Source organism: Festucalex cinctus, chromosome 11, assembly GCF_051991245.1.
Source record: "Festucalex cinctus isolate MCC-2025b chromosome 11, RoL_Fcin_1.0, whole genome shotgun sequence".
Classification (NCBI taxonomy): Eukaryota; Metazoa; Chordata; class Actinopteri; order Syngnathiformes; family Syngnathidae; genus Festucalex; species Festucalex cinctus.
The window spans coordinates 27,287,068-27,306,845 of NC_135421.1; the positions used below are offsets into that span (position 1 = coordinate 27,287,068).

General features: G+C 38.4%; 1 protein-coding gene across 2 annotated transcripts in view; it reads right to left on the reverse strand.

The window, feature by feature from the left end:
* Window positions 1–14,482, reverse strand: part of gpc6b (glypican 6b) — a 105,099-nt gene extending 90,617 nt beyond the window's left edge. For both annotated transcript variants that reach the window (XM_077537521.1, XM_077537520.1), the window contains exon 1: window positions 13,920–14,482. In XM_077537521.1, coding sequence (XP_077393647.1) covers window positions 13,920–14,070 — 151 coding nt within the window. In that variant the 5' untranslated portion in view covers window positions 14,071–14,482. The remainder of the gene's footprint in view (window positions 1–13,919) is intronic.
* Between the last annotated feature and the right edge of the window lie 5,296 nt (window positions 14,483–19,778).

Consider the following 19,778-nt stretch of genomic DNA (forward strand, 5'->3'; position numbering starts at 1 on the left):
CCTAATAGCAGATGAGTCATCCTTAACTGTATATGAATTTGAGCGCATTTGTTTGCATCAGCAGTTATCCGGCACATTTGTGACAGTTTTAAAAATATGTTTATATTTGATATTTATTTTTAGGAATCTCATTTTTTTTTTTTTATCTACTTTACATACATATATGCTGCACTAAAAGGAGACACTTAAATGTACATATGTTTATATGAGGACAATAAATGCTATCTATCTATCTATAGACCTCAAAAATGTACATTCCCTTCAGATAGTTTGTTGGCAAGCGAGCAGGTGGTCGATCAAGGTCATTTCTTTACTTCTTTAAGTTAGATGTGATGGCCAGCGTGTGGCATGGCCGCGTTAAGAGCACCTCTTTGTTGCCATGACAACTCAATGGAATATATCTTCGAAGGTCAAACGTAATATACATGTTCAATAGTAAGAACGATGTTAGACGAGTTATTTTCCAGGTGGTATAAATTGCATTTTGATAACCAGTCGGAACCTGAGACGGGTGGTTTCAGTGCATTCAAATAGCTTGATATTTGAAGCCTCATCTTATATATGTTTTTGATTTATTATTATTATTATTTTTAAATAATTCAGATTTGGCAGCTCCCCTTTGTGGTGTGTCACATTTATAAGACATATTCTCACTTTTAGTAACTTTAGCAACTGTTTGTGTTGACCAACCGCCTTTCCCAAATCTTACATTGCAAAAAAAAAAAAGAGCTGGTTTTGGGTGAATAAATCAATATTTTCATAACCTAAAATGTCATTCTAACTAGCTGACACAGTAGAAAAAAAAAACCCCAACCCTCTTTCACCACCTTAGGGTTTGGAGCTAAGGAACACTGGATGAGAACCAAAAGCCACAAAAAGAATAAACTGAAATCTTCCGTTGGAGATGAATTCCAGTGATACATTATCAATGAGAGTTTTTGCTGTTTAAAAACACTGAACCTGAAATAATGAGTTTGAAATCCATCTGTGAATGTAAATTTATTTTTATTTTTTTGGGCAGCTGGAGCCCAAACAGAAAAACAATTAACACTGCATTCTGAGTTCCAGGTTGGATGGAGCAGATGCACCGTGTAACGTCCTCTGACGAGTATGGCAGCGGCTGTCATGCTTTCACAAACCAGAAGCCACCAAGTGCTCTTAGACATGCAATTGTTTTGCAGATACTTGGAACAGGTCGGACGAGACTTACCTTGGGCAACGTGCCACATACTGCTTCACCGATACTGAACAATTAGCCCTTTCATGCACAAATAATAACCTACAACAGGATTTTTGTCTCAACTGTTTTTTTATTACTCTTTAGGCATGACAAAAAAATATAATTACCTTTTTTTTTTCTTTTTTTTTTTTTGAAACAAACATTTTTCAAGGAGATGGTGACATGTCCACTAGGGTGGACGACGTGCATTTGAGCAACTGATGAAATTATGTTTGTAAGAAAAGGATACATAATGAAAAAATTATGTAACACTATAGAAAATGTCTGTTTGGTTTTTAAACATTGTGCTCACATATTTAAAAAATATGAAAAATGAACTTTTTATGAAATAAGGATACGCATAGCACTTTTCTTTTTTGGTAACCATTCATCATCATCCCCACTTGAGTCAGATGGTATATAGTCGACTATCCTGTAGGTTTTGCTAGCATTTTCTGCACCTGACCACTACAAAATATAAGGACCAGGATTCTTACTCTCATATGAGGACTAAAATCCATAAAATATTTCTATAATAAAAATTTAATGCTGATTTAAAGCAAAAAATAAAAATACTGCACATTAAGTATTTTCAAAAGGAACAAAGTTACAGTAACACTAAGTTGTAGTCAGCTAATGACGTCCAAAGTCCAATTTAGTGGACTCAGTGGACTTAGTGGATATTATTAATTTATATATATATATATATATATATATATATATATATATATATATATATAGTAGATGTAATTAATTATTAATTAATAGATTAACAATTATATTACTCCTTAGTTAGTTGTTGCTTGCAAGGACTTCCTGGTATAGAAGGAATAGACACTTATTCCTTCCTTGCACGTCACATCTGAACTTCCGTCGGTCATCTTGTTGTTGGTCTTTTTTTTTTTTTTTTTTTTTGCAATTATAAACATTGACCAATGGATGGCAGTGTATGTCAAGACTACACTAGTGTCCACTGTAGTGGCTAATGGCCAACTGTGGCAAAAAGATTCATTTATATAAGAGTAAAAATACAACATTTTAATAGCTGCCCACTGTAGTATCCATGAAAGGGTTAATAATTGATTAGGTTTACCCATACATTGTCGATAGCACTTGTCCTCATTAGTGAGTTGGAGCCTAATCCAGCCTGATTTATGTTTTGGGAATGTGGGAAAGCACAACTCCACACAGGAAATCCGTAGTATAGATTCGAACCCAAAACATGAGCGCAGTGAAGAAGACGATGTGCTAGCCAGTAGGTCATCATGCTGCCTTCACTGATCACATGCATTTCAATCAATCAATCAATCAATCAACTTTATTTATATAGCACCTTTCATACATTCGAAATGCAACTCAAAGTGCTGGACATCCATAATACAATAAAAATAAATAAATAAATAAATAAATAAATACAAAATTATAGAAAATAAAAAATAAATGAAGAAAAATTTGCCACCGTCACTCAAGTCAAACGGAGACCGACCGAGATTTGAACACGGACCTCAGAACTGTGAGTCGGACGCGCTAACCGCTCATCCTCCATCCATGCTGCCGATGACGTTTTATGTTATATAAAACCGCATGAAGTGGAATTCAAACAGAACCGCAAGGCCAAACAGCTCCTGCTGGTAAGTGCCAACTGACAGCTGAAATAATGAGAATACATCTCCATAACCATGTCAAATGATGTGCACGTGATGTTATCTTTGGGTCATGCCCGTGTAAAAATATATTACGTGGTGCATAGGAACATGACTGATCGTTTTTTTTTTGTTTTTTTTTATAAGGGCGCATGCATCACTTCCAGGGACATTAACTACTAATACAATGTTGAACAAACTGAAGACGAATCCCAGCTCTGCTCATTCATCCCTCCTTCCTTTTGGCGCACGCTTCAGCGGAGGTTATAAAATTCAAGTATTCCCCTGCCCCCTCTCTTGATGTGGACGTGCGGCGGCGGCGGCGGCGCAAAAGCAGGCAAACGACGCCTTTCGACGGCTCTGCGGGGAGAGCGAGCATCATGGGGCCATTTTGGCCGTCACGGGCAGCGGGACGGATGAGACGCGAGTTGAAGTCAGAGCTCAAACGGAAATCCCCACTTGCAGCATCAAATGCCATCGTTTGTTTGAATTCCCTCCTCTTGGATGACTGTGACACCAGCAGATTACGTTGAAGAGGAGCAAGAATAGCCTTTAAAGAAGACGTACGGTATTGCACTCCCCTATAATAGCATTGCTTTGATTTTAGCTGTAGACTGAAAACATTTGGGTTTAAGCAGCAAACGATTGCAACCGCTGTACTTTTGTTCGTGAAGGTTTCTGGGAAATGTTTGTGTGATACGTTCACTTCTTGCCCTCTGGATGCTTTGCCGATGTCACAAACAGTTGTTTTGGGGCATTCTTTTACAGCTCTCACGCAGTCTTTCAATAGCTTCTGGTTTTCCTTGATCTGCCCGTTTGAGGTCTGTTACTTGGTTGTTGTTAGCGGTTTCCTTCTTTTGCAGGACATTCCAAATGGTTGGAATGGCTTTGGCCTTTGTTTGTGCAATGTTTCTGAATTATTGTCCATCTTCTCTCAAGCCCAATTCACACCGGCTGCGGAACGGACGCGGTGCGTTTTCCGTGCGGACGCGCGAAAGGACTGCAATTCACACCGCGCGCGTTGCGTGTCCGGAAATCTGCTCCCGACAGACCACGAGATCACTTGGGGTTCACGCTGGCGAGTTGAGTTCACCCAATAACAACCGTGTATATCAGGGTTGTCCAATTTTTCAGTGGCACGCGGCATATGCTAAAAATGGCATTTGACTCAGTTCAAATATTTATTACATCTAATTTTAATACAAGTGCTATTAAAGGTTATTTTAGTTAACAAAGATTAACGAAATAACTAAAATTATAATTCAAAAAACAATTTCCTTCACGAAAACTAACTGAAATTACATTTTATGTTTACAAAACTAACTAAATCTAACTATAATTACAGCAAAAATCTCCTTCGTTTTAGTCTTTGGTAATTAATTTAACGCATGAGACTTTGCGGATGACTTTAAATGTAATTTTTAGTAGATTTATTTTGATCTAAACCAGAATAATGACATTTGAAAGTATGTCACATAGAAGTGACATCATCTAGTAGCAACCAATAGAAAAGCACCTTCAGATGACGTCGCTCCCATGGTGTTTTTTTTAAATATTGAGCACAAGGAATACACATTAAAAAAACAAACAAACCAAAAATTAAAACTAATACTAAAACTCAGCATTTATTAAATAACTAAAACTAATAAAAACTAACAGAACCACCCTGAAAACTAATTCAAACTAACTGAATTTAAAAAACAAAACTCAAAACAAAACAAAAACTAAAATGAAAAATTACAAAACTATAATAACCCTACTGCCATATTACAAATAAATTGGTTTATGTACTGTAGTATTTTTCTAAATATGCAAAAGCACAAGTAAATTATTTGTACAATTTTTTTTTTTAGAACTAAACACAATTTCTGTGCATAACATTATGTGTCCCTTGCATCCTTCTAATTTTCTGTATGTGGCCCTCAAATGAAAACGTTTGGACACCCCTGGTGTATGTAGAGTCCTATTTGTAAACAATAGCCACGCTTGCCTGTCGTCACATCGATATGCTTTTTGGACATTATTTCTGGGACTTCTACCATGGCTATCCTACCATGGGTAAGTACGTTTTGTGTTTAAATAGTTCCAATTTGTCGTGTTTAATTTATTCTGAGCTCACTTTTTGTCTTAAATGTCCGACTGATGTCATGCTATGCAGCTAGCTAGCTTCCCTCCCCCCAAAAAACGAGTTTGCAAACAATTTTATTTTGAAATATACCGGATTTACCCTAATGTGAGACGCTCGATTTCCTGCCCTGCTCGTGTAATTCTTCTTCAGCTTCATGAAAATCCGCATGCGGCGTCCGGAAGAAATAGAACGCTTGCGGAAACCTTCCGCATCGCCGCAGCCGTTCTGCACCGCACCGTTCCGCAGTCAGTGTGAATTGGGCTTCAGCTTCACAATGGCTTGTATTTTTTACCCATACCCATATACAGTTTTTTTAACGCCACGGTATTTACATCTTACGGCGGCATATTAGGGCCACGTATAAATAGAGGGTGGGGGCAATATTCTCGCTGATTTGTCAGATAAAAACTCGGAAACTTATTGTAATGTTTTGTGTTGTAATTTCCACTTGACAGGTGGGCAGGCACTCCAGAGACCCAACTATATTTATACCAGCAATTAAAAAGACACTTTTCAATAATAATGCCCCCCTTTAACAATGTGGCGGCCATATAAAAGCAGTAACTGCAGGTGATTTGCGATTGGAGCAGAAGGATAGCATAGAAGTCCAAAGGCGGCGTCGTAAAGCATCAGCGTGACAGCTCATCACAGATCCGTCTCGGCGTGTGTGACAGACAGCAAGGTCACTTTGGTCTCGTAATACATTATCGGCCAATCCCGATCACCCCCCCTCCCACCATGCAGGTACTCCTATTTAACCTTTCTAATCCTCTCCATTCCATTACATGATGCGGGAGAACCTGTGCACATTACGCACTCCAGCAAGGCTCATTTGTGCCCTTATGCGAGTGGCCAAGGATCAAATAATATCAGCGCTCGTATTTCAGTCCGGCTGATGGCTGAGAGTAAACAAACAGTGGAAGCGGATGCGACTTTATTATGATGTGGCTTCCTCCATATCGTTAACATCTTATCTGTGGTGCTACCTCAATGCAGACAACAGTTTGGGGGCCGTCGATGTGACATGTTTTTAAATGAGAACTGATAACAAATAGCGTTCTTTGTTTGTATGACACAAAAGAGACCTTACAGGCGTTCATGTGACAGTAATGCTGAGCGTTTGCTTATTACAGTGAAGTAAGAGTTGATTATAATCTGTTCGAAGATGCTGGTCAACAAAATAAATCTCATGGGATAAATAAAGTAACTGTCAAGCTAGCTGGCTAGATAGCTAGCAGCTAGCTTGCTGTAGCATCTATAGATATCTACTAGTTAGAAATCTATCTAGCTAGGTAGTTAGCCATCATCTAACTAGCTAGCTAGTTAGCATCATATACTGTGCTATCTATCTTTTCAACTAGCTAAAGGTTAGCTATTATCTCGCTGGCTAGCTAGTTAGCTATCCAGCCATCATTTAGTTAGCTATGCATCCAGTTAGCTATCTATCCTTCCATCCATCTATTTTACATGACCTTATACAGTATCAAACTGTCATCACAATAAAACATTTTTTTTAAATCTATGTTTTAAGTTTTATTTTAACATTTTAATCAAAACGTTTGGAAGAAGCAGTTATAAATTGTAAAAGCAACACTTTTGTTTTGGCTTCCATTTTTATGAGCTGTACTCAAAAATCCGCAGGCCACAATCAAAATAAACTTATGCAAAGGAGATGTGATCCACTGAATTAGCTGAATTTCCTAATTTTCCCCATTTTGCTCCATAAGCTGAAGTTTCACTGACATCAGATGAGATGTCACACATAATAGTTGACTTGAGCAATTTCAGAAGGTTTGGATCAATTCAGAATTTTTTTGTGCTCGTACAAAAGGTCGGACAACACAATATCTTTAGAATTGCATCCGCAAAACAGCCTCAAGCCAGCTCATCCGCAGGCTGAATCGTGGCCTCGCTCTGACAAAAAGTTTACACCGGTGGAGCTGTTCGACTCACCCTGACTCCGTCTCACCCCGCAGCACCGCTTTGACCACGATAAAACTCTGGGATTGAGAGCGTGACTTCTTTTCACCTAAGTGCAATCACGCTGAGCTCATAATATTTCACTATCAATTTGTTAGCTGTAATGGAACAGGAATGTAATGTTAAAGATACTTTATATTGTAATAAATACAATTTTTGGGGGTCAAATTTACTGTTGGTTCATCATGCTTGAAGCAGTGTTGACAATGACAGTGTTGCTGTAAGCAAACGCACCTCCCCAAGGGTGTCTACCTGCGGCGCTTCATTTCATTACATGGACGCTGTTATGCTGTTTTAACTAACATTTGTACAGCTACGTGATTGAACTTGCCCACTCAGCATCCATTGCAGTCTGGCCATCCTTGAAAAGGGAATTACCCCCATCTGTGGTCCCTTCTCAAGGTTTCTTCATGTTTCCACCCAAATGGCTTTTATTTTAGTTTTGTCTTGCTCGGTTGAGAGGTTACGCTTAGGGGATGTTTTTCGATATTTGTGAGCCATGTGAAGCCATTTGAGACTTTTTTTTGTGATTAAGGGATATACAAATAAACTTGTAGAATGAACAGAAGTGAACTTACAGTAGAGAGAGGCCATTTTAGACTTGGACTTAGACTTGACTTTATTGATCCCTTTGGGATGGCTCCCTCTGGAAAATTTACATGTCCAGCAGCAATGAGAACAGATAATAAAATAAAAAATAACTCAATCAATAAATAAGGTTATTACACCAGAGATTGAATTATTATTATTATTATTAATAATAATAATAATAATAATAATAATAATAATAATAAGAAGAAGAAGAAGAAGAAGAAGAAGAAGAAGAAGAAGAAGAAGAAGAAGAAGAAGAAGAAGAAGAAAATAAAAAATAAAAATTCAATCAATCAATAATTAAGGTTATTACACCGGAGATTGAATTGACCTCTGTGACCCTAATGTGGCCATATACAGCAGTTGCACATATTACCTATCCAATTTGCCTTGCATTATTGTATTTCTTGCCACAATTGGGCAAAAATTTAAGGATCAAGTGTATTTATTTAAGTATAAATAATGTCTTTATTCTAGAAAATCCAATTTGAGACTTTTTACGCATTATCGATCACTCTGCCGTGTCGCCTGTGCGATTGCGCATGTGACATTTAAGGCACCCTTGATCAGAAAAATCCTCATGCGTTTCTGAAGGCAAGCACACGCACATAAACGGAACTGGCACCGCGGTTTCATGTAATAGAAACACGTACAGTAGTGATTGTGGCAGCCATATGAAGGCTGCCTTTTGCTCCACATGACTTAATCGAGTGTGACAGCAGCTCCGAGACTGACTCCAATAGTGCTGATTAGTTGGTCAACAGATGCTGCAATATTTTAGCGGAGCGACGTGTCTCAAAAAACCAACAATCTGCTGTCATTAACACATTCATTGCCAGACCAGCAAAAAATGCATCATTTGACGTCTTTTTCCGTCAATGGCAGTGAATGAGTTAAACGTGGTAAAAATCAATGAAGCAATTATAAATTGCTGATATAATGTACAGCAGGGGTGTCCAAACTTTTTTCTCTGAGGGCCACAGACAGAAAAATAGAAAGCTGCAAGGGCCACTTTGATTTTTTTTTTTTAAAGTTATTTATTAACACATTCATTGCCAGAGCAGCAAAAAAAAATGCATCATTTGACGTCTTTTTCCGTCAATGGCAGTGAATGAGTTAAGAAAAAAAAAATCATAGCTGTTTTAAATTTCTAACGAGAAGCAGGCAGGTTGCACGCCTCAAGGGCACGACCATCCCGCGTGAATTTGCTGAGGCGCTCATAACGCCTCGCCTCTATATATGACTCATTCAAAGGAGCTGATCAAAAGGCGTCTATTCAAGAGGTGACATCATCTGGAGACGAGAGATGAGATTGTTCGCTCGCTTTTTTTTTTCCGAGATGGCTTGTGATGTCGGCGACACGGATGCAAAAGGTGCGAGCGGGTTCGTTATACCAGGCGCCAGCGAACAGGTGGGCCTTTTATCAAATATGCAGCCTGGCTTCTTAGACACGACCGTGATAGACGTGCCAGATGGGATTATTCATTGTTTTTTTCCTTTCTTTGTGTTTAATTAGCAGTGTGCCAAACAATAGGGCTGTCAGGAATGTTGACAAGGATAGTTTGTATTTATCTTGACTAAAAAGTGTCATAAACTAAAAGAATGTGCTATTATGTGCTATTTATTGCACCTGAGCGAAAAGTTCTTCATGTCATCTACAATACAATGAGGAAGTGTAGTGTAACTGTACTACAAGCTGAATTAAAACATCTCCGGAAGTATCAATCAAAACTGACAAAAAATAAATAAATTGCGCAAGAGACGGTGTCCCTAATGGAGTGTCCATTCATTTTGAAGCAGCGCTTTTAAATGCATTTAGGAGGACCAAACACGTCCCATGTTGGACATCATTTGAAACAAGCACGACGTCTCCACTCCTCATCCCGTGCAGCTTTGCCTTCTACAAAAAAAAAAAAAATCCTCTCCCCATGAGACACTTCTGCTGATGCAGGATGAAAAAAAACGCTCGCGCTATGCTCGCCGCGTGCCAAGATTTTTAGATGAAACCATCACTTCTCCTGCAAACTCACCTTTACGCTTAACTGCCGACTTCAATTCCCCCAAACACAGCTGTTTCTGTTCTGAACGCGTGACTGAAGCACAACGCCGCTAACGCCGACGCGCTTTCGCAGCTGTTTCTTGTCGGGTTTTTCGGCGTGCCGGTGAACGCAACAATTGGAAAGTGGCCTGCCATTGCTAGGTAATGTGAATTATTATATTTCCCACGTTCAAACCATGCAAAGTGTTCTCAAAGGAATTTAGCGAGAAATCGTGGAAAATGCGTTTTATTACTTTTGAATTGGACTATTTTCAAGTAATGAGGAAAATCCCGCCCTTTGCTATGCTGCTTATACTTGACAATACAGAATAAAATATGTTTAACAAATTAAAACATACAACAATGTAAGCAAATAAAGCTCTACTTGTGTACCAAACGGATAAGTGTGGGTTGACTGGTCATGCCTGCACCCCATTCTGAGAAAAATTTTACTCTAAACTGAGTCTATTTGGTCCCCACTCTAGAGCAAAAGTAACACTTGAAAAACAGTTAAAAAAAAAAAAAAAAAAAAAGTCACTCAAGGCCTGAAGGAAGAAAACCCGCAACTTCAGCCCTGCTGTGTGTTAGGATGTCGCTAATGTCAGCTGAAATCTTCCTAACTCCAAGAGACCAAAAACAAAATATTCTTTTTCACCATGGCCCTGGTTGCTCTCCTTTGCTATGCTGCCACCAACTGGCCGTTTGTGTAATAACTACCACTTCTTCAACCATTCATTGCAGTTTAGGCTACATCAAAGCCTTCTGTATGCTCTAGCATAAAACAACTTAAAACATTTTAAATAGAACGTATTTATACGTTTTTGGGAGCAAATGAGTTTTTTTTGTTTTTGTTTTCATGTGATAGGCAAATTCTCTTGTACACACGAAAAATATTTTGAGTAAAATTTACTCTGAATATTTTCTTCCATGTGTAAATTTTACTCTATTTAGAGTGGGACCAATTTAGAGCAAATATTACTCTACAGAATTTACTATTTTAAATCCAACTGTTACGTTGTATAGTCCCTGAAACAACTTTGGTTGAGCATTTTCACTGACTCATCCACACATTTGTGACCACAGAAAAGCTCTGCAAATCTTTAGAAATAAGTGCAGGGGTTACTTTCTTGTGTATATCTGAAGTGGTACGGGAGGCGTGTTGTGTTCACAAGCATTCTCAATAGACACGTGTCGTTCCGCTGGCATTTGTGCTGTCATCACATGTCCAGCAAGCGTTTGACTGTAGTCAGGGTACAAATTATTACTTTTTTAAATAAATAGTACTGGATATGTTTCAATCAATGCTTGCAGACAGTGAACGAAAAACTGCAGCCCAAATGGTCGTATTGTATCCAAAATTAATCTGATCAATATTTATTTTCTTAATTTCAATTCAACATACAAACAGCCAATGAAAACCTTCTCATTCATTTCCACAACTGTCATTCAAAGATGCACTTGAGGTTTCGCCCCTTCAAACCCGCATTTTTTTTTCTACCCTGCCTGGATTTGATTCCTGGAACAAACGATTGCTCTTTGAACATTTCTTACTGATTTGGAGTTAAACTAATCCACAATTTTGATCATTGTGTCGAGAGGTATCAACTGAACAACAAATCATAGTTTCAACAGATTTATGCATCATTTTTTAGCCGAATGACTGATTGAACCACCCGAATTTGACCCAACACTGAAATGTCAGTTAAGAAGCAACTTCATGCATTTATAGTGTTTCTATTTTAAAAACATTTCTTTTTTTTTCTACTCTGCAAGTGATAATGAGGAAGATGACAATTTGAAAATGAGAGCTATTGTTAATCTTCTGTCCTCAACATTTTTATTTTTTTTTTGACGTATCACACTCACATCTCGTCTATATTCAATTTAAAAATACTCATTATAATGCCTCAAGGGGAAATTCGGCTATAAATTTAACGTTGCTCACCACACCGAGGACCACATCACACACATGCAGGCATGCAAGCAGCGATTCAGAGTGAAAGTGAGACACAAACGGGGGGGCGGCGGTGCTTTGCTAAAAGGCGCCTCGGTAGTAGCCGGCAAGCACACTAATAATTTGACATTTTGCTTTGAATTTTTGTGACGTTGCCTTTCACCGTTCGCTTTGTTGTCATTGACAAAATGCTACGCTATATCTAATTATGCAACCGGGTATTTATATCCGTAGTGATTATTTGCAAGTGTGGAAAAAAAAAAAAAAACTCGCAAGTCAGTCTATCAGTCAGCTATATAATATAATTGCAAGTGAGACGCGCTTTAATTGCCTTTTATAGGGTTTTTAATCATGTGGAAAAAGAGTCCCTTGTGGTTGGAGACACTTAAGCGAGTGGAAGCCGCAGTTCCGCCTGGCGTTGGCGCTAAAACCAACGCGAGGAGGACCGGGTTAGTTAATCTGCTTACGGCTGACCATTCATTATCCATTATCTATGCACGCAGGGTCGGCTCCAGCACCGAGCAGGCAGCCAATCTCGACGCGGCCGCCTGGAGGGACTCTTCACATTAGGATTAAATATTGTTATCATCATGTAGAAGCAGCTCGCACGTAATTAACTGGCGGGCTTCAAGGAAGGAAAGAAACCCACACTGACCACTGACCTCTGCGAAGGAGCATTAAGGGACACGATTCAATGGAAAATAAAGGAATAGTACAAGAAAAGAAGAAGTTGGAAATGTGTCTGTTTACCAGAAAAGAAATCTCAATATAAACAGAATAAAGTTGGAATTTATTGGGATGAGTGGCATCACTTTTTGTTTTTTTTCTCATAATATGACTTTATTATAAGCCATATTTTAAGGTATCAGGTACTCCTGATAAAAAATATTATTTTTTTTAAATCTCACATCAAGGAAGTCTTCCTTGCCAGTAGGTGGTGCTACACTATGACTGTTTGACACATCAGTGAATTGTTATGTACATAAAAAAAACAAAAAACAAAGGTGTTTGTTCACAATTGTGTCATTGTGTTAATAGAAATGTTTTGTATCATAAGCGCAAGTGGTATCATTACATGGTATTGGTAGTGTACTTAAGTGAATATTCGTACTAGTGGTCTGAAAAAAAGTGGAATGGACCATTGCTACTACTACTACTAATAATACATCTTTTCTCGTAATTGACAACTTTATTTTGCAATTTTTTGATGTTTTCTGTGTAATATTACAACTTTTTCTCAAATGGAATTTTTTTTCAATGTTTTTCTCATAATATATATATATATATATATATATATATATATATATATATATATATATATATATATATATATATATATATATAACTAGTCATGTAGCCTACTGACAACTTCAATTTTGCAATATTTTCACTAATCATGTTAAATTAAATTTGAAAGAAAAATCGCATTACAACTTTCTATTATTCTCAAAAATATGAAATATAACATATAAATAAAAATGTGAAAAGTTTGACTGACCTTTTTAAGTTGTATGATGTACACTACTTTTTTTTTTTTTTCTCAAATGACAACTTCATTTTAATCTTTTGCCCTTGTAATTATTCATTTCCATCTTAATATTATGACTTTTCTTTCTTGCTGGACCGTAATTCATTTTGCGACTGTGTTTGCAAACTGAAATATTCACAAACCGAAGCAATGTTTCTCATTAAGATGAATGGAAATAGAAGGAATCCAAGTTCAGAGGTGCAGAGGTTTGGCAAGGAGTGTGGGCGGGGGTTGCACAGGGATGGGCGGAGCCTCTGGCACGCACCTGAGTTGAATTACAATTCGCCGGCTTGTAAGCAGGGAAGCAGTATTTCACTTGCCTTCTAGAAATTGATTTGAGTTTTCACCTCGTCTTCAGTCGTGTAGTAGATTAGTTTCTGTTTTGTTTTTCTCGCGCCTTTTTTCCTTTCCAGTTACTTTAGCTGTTGTTAGCCTACCTTGTTGGCTACTATTTATTCCGTCTTCTTTAGTTTTTGCATCAAGTTGCGTGTCGACCTTTAGTCAGCATATATTATTTTATTTTTAATTAGTGCTACTTTTTCGTTCTGCATTTTGTTACCCAACAGAAATTTTAATAGAGCAACTTTTCATGAACTGAGCATTTTCCCATAAACTGCTAACTGCGTCAGTTTGAATCTCTTGATTCTCATCATATGACTCCCCCCTCCAATCTGAAGTTTAAAACTTTTATTTAGCACATGTAAATTGAACAAGTGGTTGATGTGTTGCCCCATTCTCACTCAGCCAGCAGCAAACACAAAAATGATCACTCGTCAGTTGTTTTTCCCGGCCACAAACAAACACTTTCTTGTGGGTTAATATTGCCTTTGAATCTTACCTGGAATCTCCTGGAGGGGGACATTGGTGAAGCTGAAGCCTCCGGCTGCACAAGCCTCCCTCACCTCGCTGCAATTCCTTGCTTTCAATTCTGCTTTGGCTGCGACGCACAGCGCAGAAAAAGTGTAAACGAGCATCTCCAGTCTGAGCATTGTGGACTTGGATTTAAAAAAAAAAAAAAAAAAAAAGATCCAGGAGCTTCCCTGCTGTATCCTCTGCTAATTAAAAAAAAAAAAAGAAGAAGAAGAAAAAAAAAAGAAAAAAATCCTCTGGTACTTCAGTCTTTTACTCAGTGACTGTCTGCAAAGCCAAGCAAGCGCACGTCCCTGAGAAGAAAATATGTTTAAAATGCAGCAAGGGGTGCTTGATTAAGAACCCCCACCATGCACCGCTGGAGAGATGGCGGGCATGAAGGTGCCACATGGATCCGGAGTAGAGAAGCGCGCTCTTCCCCGCCGCTCGCACTCAACTTGCCCGTGAGCCCGGCAGCAAGACGACTGTGGGAGAAGCCCGGCGTGCTGCGTTCAAGTGCAACCGCTGTGCGAGTGGGTGCAGTGGAGGGACGACTGCGCATCAGATGCTCAAGCCGAAGCAAAGCGGCTCACAAAACGTGGACTGGAGTCCACTGCAGAAACCACTTCAAAGGTATTGAAGAGAGATAAAGAGGTTGTCATTTTAAGGTGTGACATAAAAAAAAAAAAAAAAAAGATCACTATTTCCTAGAAATCGTTAACGTGTGAATGCCACAAAATGACATCATTCAGAATTCAGGGTTGATTGTGAACGCTTGTCTCAGCATTTGTCTATTTTCTGACACTGATTATTTCTTGGTATTCTTATATGACATTTTTACGAAATTTGCCTTAGGAAAAAAACAAAACTAAACAAGTATGCCTACTTATGTGTTGCATGAATGATGAGTGACAAAAATTCATGTTGATTCCATTTTGTAGAAATAAAAGACAATTAATTCTGAGCAAAAACATTCATAACGAATAAAACTAGTAAAAAGAGAATAAAGTGAACGGATGAATGCAGTGACACAAGCATTTGCGTTCATAAAAAAAAAGTGTATCCTACACATATTTTAAATATTATGAATGCTTAGAAAACAAGCATTACTACTAGAGCTGTCAAACGATTACATTTTTTAACCAGATTAATCGCATCTTCAAATTTGGATTAATCGCGATTAATCGCTTATTTAAAAAAGCTTTTTTATCAACATTTTTTTTGCCTGCCAAATTTAAAATGCACCTCTTATGTGTTAATTTTTTCGGCATTTAATGTTAAGAGGACGTCTCATCCTCCTGTTTTTCTAATCAGTTACATTACTTGCATAATTTAAAGTAGAAAAAAATGACCCATATAGTTTGACATGAACAAATATTCTGAATGTCACATGCAAACATTTATTAAATGCTTCACTTTAATGCATGTTATGTTTATTGTTCATACACAACCTGTGCTACCTTAAACGTAGCCATCCGTTGTCAAGCCAAAGGATCATCTGCAGTCAAAATTAATTGTGATTAATCTGCGTTAATACATGATTAATGCGATATTTTTTTGTGATTAATTAATTAGTTAACGCTTTAACTTTGACAGCACTAATTACTACACAATAAATTCTGTAGAGTAAATATGACTAGAGAGGGACCAAATAGATTCAGTTTTAGAGGAGGCTAACATTTACACTAGCAAGAAAGTAAAAAATTGGGGAAAAAATAAAAAATAAAAGTCACTCAAGGGTTAAGGAATGATAACGACCTTCAGCTTGGGAAACTGCCACACTGCCACCTGAGCTGTGCCCCTCCTGCTGTTTTCTTATATCCAAGAGACCAAAAAGAGACCAAAAAACATCGGTTTTGGAGTTAGGAAGATTACATGGAATCATCTGCAGCTGACACGAGCGATATGCTACCAGAAAGCAGGAGCTGTGTGGCTCGGGGAGGAGATCGGGTGTCTCCCAAGCGGAAGGTCGTGAGTTCATTCTTCCAACCCTTGAGTCACTTTTATTTTTTCCAATTCTTCATTTGACTCTTTTCTATGTGTAAATATTACTCTAAAATTGAGTCTATTTGGTCCCAATCTAAATAGAGTTAAATTTACTCTACAGAATTTATTGCGCAAACAAATGTTGTAATAAAAAAATGATGATTCCTCAGCCTTCATACTGTACCAACCATTTTCATTCCAGTGCAAATGCTAAAACTGTATAGTGTGCATTTCTCTCCAAAACATTTACTACTCCTTCCATTGAGATTGGATGATCCTGACGCAGTCCTTATGCTAATCACTGCCACTAGAGGGCACGTATGCAATGCAATTACATGCATTTACTGCACCATGGAAATCCAATTGCAAAGTCACCGGTGAACCAGTAAAGGATTATTATTTGTAAACATATTTCACTCTATTGTCTTTCCGCGTCCCACCAAAACAGAAAATCCCATTAACGCAGTATCAAAGTGCATTAAATCAAGTGATGGAGAGGCTGTGATGAAGAGCAGAAAGCAAAGCCTTCATGACATTATCGATTTTAGGGCGTCTTGATCCGTAGGGGTAGATCAGCAGTGGATTAATATGGCCGCCGCGGCAGCGCCAATGATTCCTCGAGGTGTGGGAAACCGCCACCATTTTTCCCCTCGATGATCACATTCACGCAAAAGCTGATGGAGATGTTTTGTCTCGTGCAAAAACGGATGTTTGATGGTAAATCAGTGGAGTCGTAAGAGCCCCATATGGACATCATGTGTGGTTTGCTTGCTCATCCAATATTCACAATGTGATTTTACCATTAGTCTGACATGATGATCAACGTTGCGGACTGAGTATGAAAGTATGCAAAAGAGGAAAACCTCGTGCATTTTCATATTTCGATGATGATGCACGGTATACATCATGTTGTATCATCATGTTCCATCCACTTCGGTTATGGTGTACCGCTGATATATTATGGGAATAAAATGTGAAAAATGTAACCTGGAGTTGACACAAGACTTGGGAGTACAAATTAAACAAATCAAGAGGAAGGCTTCCCCCCCAAAAAAGTCTCAAGTATTTCTTACACTGAACTTCCCCTTTGTATCCCCTTGTTGAGTAGCAGTGGAAGGGTACCAGAAAAAAAAATGCTCAAAATAACCGCTTCCTTATAAAAATAAGAAAATCAATAACTAACTAACTAAATAAATAAATAATTAAACAAACCGTGATGTGTCAAAATCATCATCTCTTGTGGAGTAGAAAAGTGATGGACCGGTCAGGACACCTCTGATGTTTTTTCCACCATGGGCATGTCCGTTAATGCTCCTGTTCGAGATTATGACCTGAAAGACGAAACACAAATGGCTTCTGTTAGCATTTAGCATTCACCGGACGGATGTACCGACCAGCGGTTTTAAAAGTGTTGGGAAAAAATATATATAAATGTGCCCCAACTAGTCTAAACACAGTATTGTGATTAATATTACGTTTGTGGTATATGGAAGTAAAATCCATTTCACGGGTGGCCATTTTGTTGAAAATGAGACCGTAGTGCCAAAAACGGCTCATGTAAGGGCCAAATGCAGCTCATCTGCTTTTGAAATGAACATTGAATATGTTTTTAAACTTTACGTTTGTCCATTCAGCACCTGTTCCACAGTCCAAAAGCCCAATTCACACTGGCTGCGGAACGGACGCGGTGCGTTTTCCGTACGGCGACCGTACGGATGCCGCAAGCATAGAACGCGTTCAAGTTTACGTGTCAATTCACACCAGGTGCGGAACGACTGCGGCGATGCGGAAGATTTCCGCAAGCGTTCTATTTTTTTCCCAGACGCCGTATGCAGATTTTCATGAAGCTGAAGAAATGACACGAGCCGGACAGGAAGTGCTTCTCGCATCGAGGTAAATCCGGTGTATTTCAAAATAAAACTGTTTGCGAACTCGTTTTTTTTGGGAGCTATCTAGCTGCACAGCATGACATGAGTCAGACATTTAAGACAAAAATGAGCTCAGAATGAATTAAACATGACAAAATTACAATATTTAAACACAAAACATGGCAGAATAGCCATGGTAGAAGTCCAAGAAATAATGTACAAAAAGCATATCGATGTAACAAAAGGCAAGCGTGGCTATTGTTTACAAAATAGGACTCCAGCGTGAACCCCACGTGATCTTGTGGTCTGGCGGGTGCAGATTTCCGGACACGCAACGCACGTGTGAATTGCAGTCCTTGCGAAAGCCGTAGTGTGAATTGGGCTCATTTGTTTTGTACATTGTTTTTGTTGTAATATAGACCAGAAATAATAGATAAGGATAAAGGACTGGGTACTGTTACATTGTCGGTCTATATTGTGTGTATACATGTGTGAAATGCTATTTAGCATTAGCATTAAGCTAACAACCGAAAGGCTAAACTACTAGGAAACTTCAAACTGGCAGTACAGTGTGTGACGATTTTTCATAATTCTTACTACTAATAAAAATTGTCCCAAATTCTGGGGAAAAACATTCTTTTACTGATAAAAAAAAAGTATTATAATTGCATTAATGCTGACGAGAAAGATGTGTTTTTTAAAATACAAAACATCTTTCGTTAGCATTTAGCATTCATTGGTTGAGCGTATTTATCGAGCAATTAATTGTCAGTTTGCTGCTGTCGACTGCATTCACAACAGTATCGAAACATAAAATTATATTGCTTAAATGTAGCTGGAGTCTGGAAATACAAAACTACAGTTCCTTGTGCAATTTTAATTATTCACTCTGGGATCTTTGTCTTTAGTTGTTATTCCTTCAGCTTGTGCTACATACAAAAGGTTAGAAAAATAAAGAAATAAATGAACATAAAAACAAAAAAACAAACAAACAAAAAAAACAAAAACACAGCTTGTGTGGTTGCTGCTGTGTACTTTTGCATCAGTCAACAGGAAGCCCGTTGGCTGCCAGCGCCTGGGTATTGTTCCAGAAATCTTTTTGGCCTGACAATGAGACGTGGCAGTTGGTACGACCCAAAAATAATTACGGTACAAGATGATTTTTGTGAGCCATTATTCTCAGGATAAAAAGCATGCCGCCTGGGGGGGGGTCTGTTATTTGCATATTTATGTTTATTTGGATGACGGCGCCCTGCAGTTAACGATTATAATTGTTTAAATTGGGCTTGCAAAAGAAATGACGAGTCAAGTGACATTAAATGTGATCATTATTAATAATAATACTTGCCAAATCACTCCATTCCTCACTGTGGGACATTGATAAACCGGGGAAATGTGAAATTCATGTTGCCATTAGTCCCGTCCGCATGTTTTGTTTTGTTTTGTTTGTTTTTTATCAGTGTTCTCTGGCATTAAAGATGCGTCCTGTGATAGAGTACGTGCCGTGTCTATTTCTCGGGCATGCGTGTCCCCGATCTGACTGCTCACATAATTTGCATATGTGTGTATGAATGTCGAGATGGAATATCTGGGAATGCACTGAGGCGAACTCTTAATCCCTTCTCGGTGGAAGCTGCCTCTGCGTGGCAGTCAGAGCACGCAGGCTCGACCCACAGCAGGAGAAATAATAAAGCAATACTGGCTCCAGCGGTGCTAAATGGGTAAAACTGGCCAATATATGGACAGTCCAGTGGGGGGGAAAAAAGCGTATGAATCATTCCTGAGTGTGGAGCTGGACACATCCGCGATATTTCTTTCAGAGGGAGGATCGCTGAGGTTTTTATGAAAGCACCTGCACGCAGCTTCTTAAATTGCTATCGCCCGGACCTCCACCTGAGCCCACTTTGCTCCCAGCTGTACGTCATGCAGTCTGCTCTCACTAAATGAGATGTGAATGACTTTTTATTCTGTCCGTGCAGGTGCGTGTTTAATCT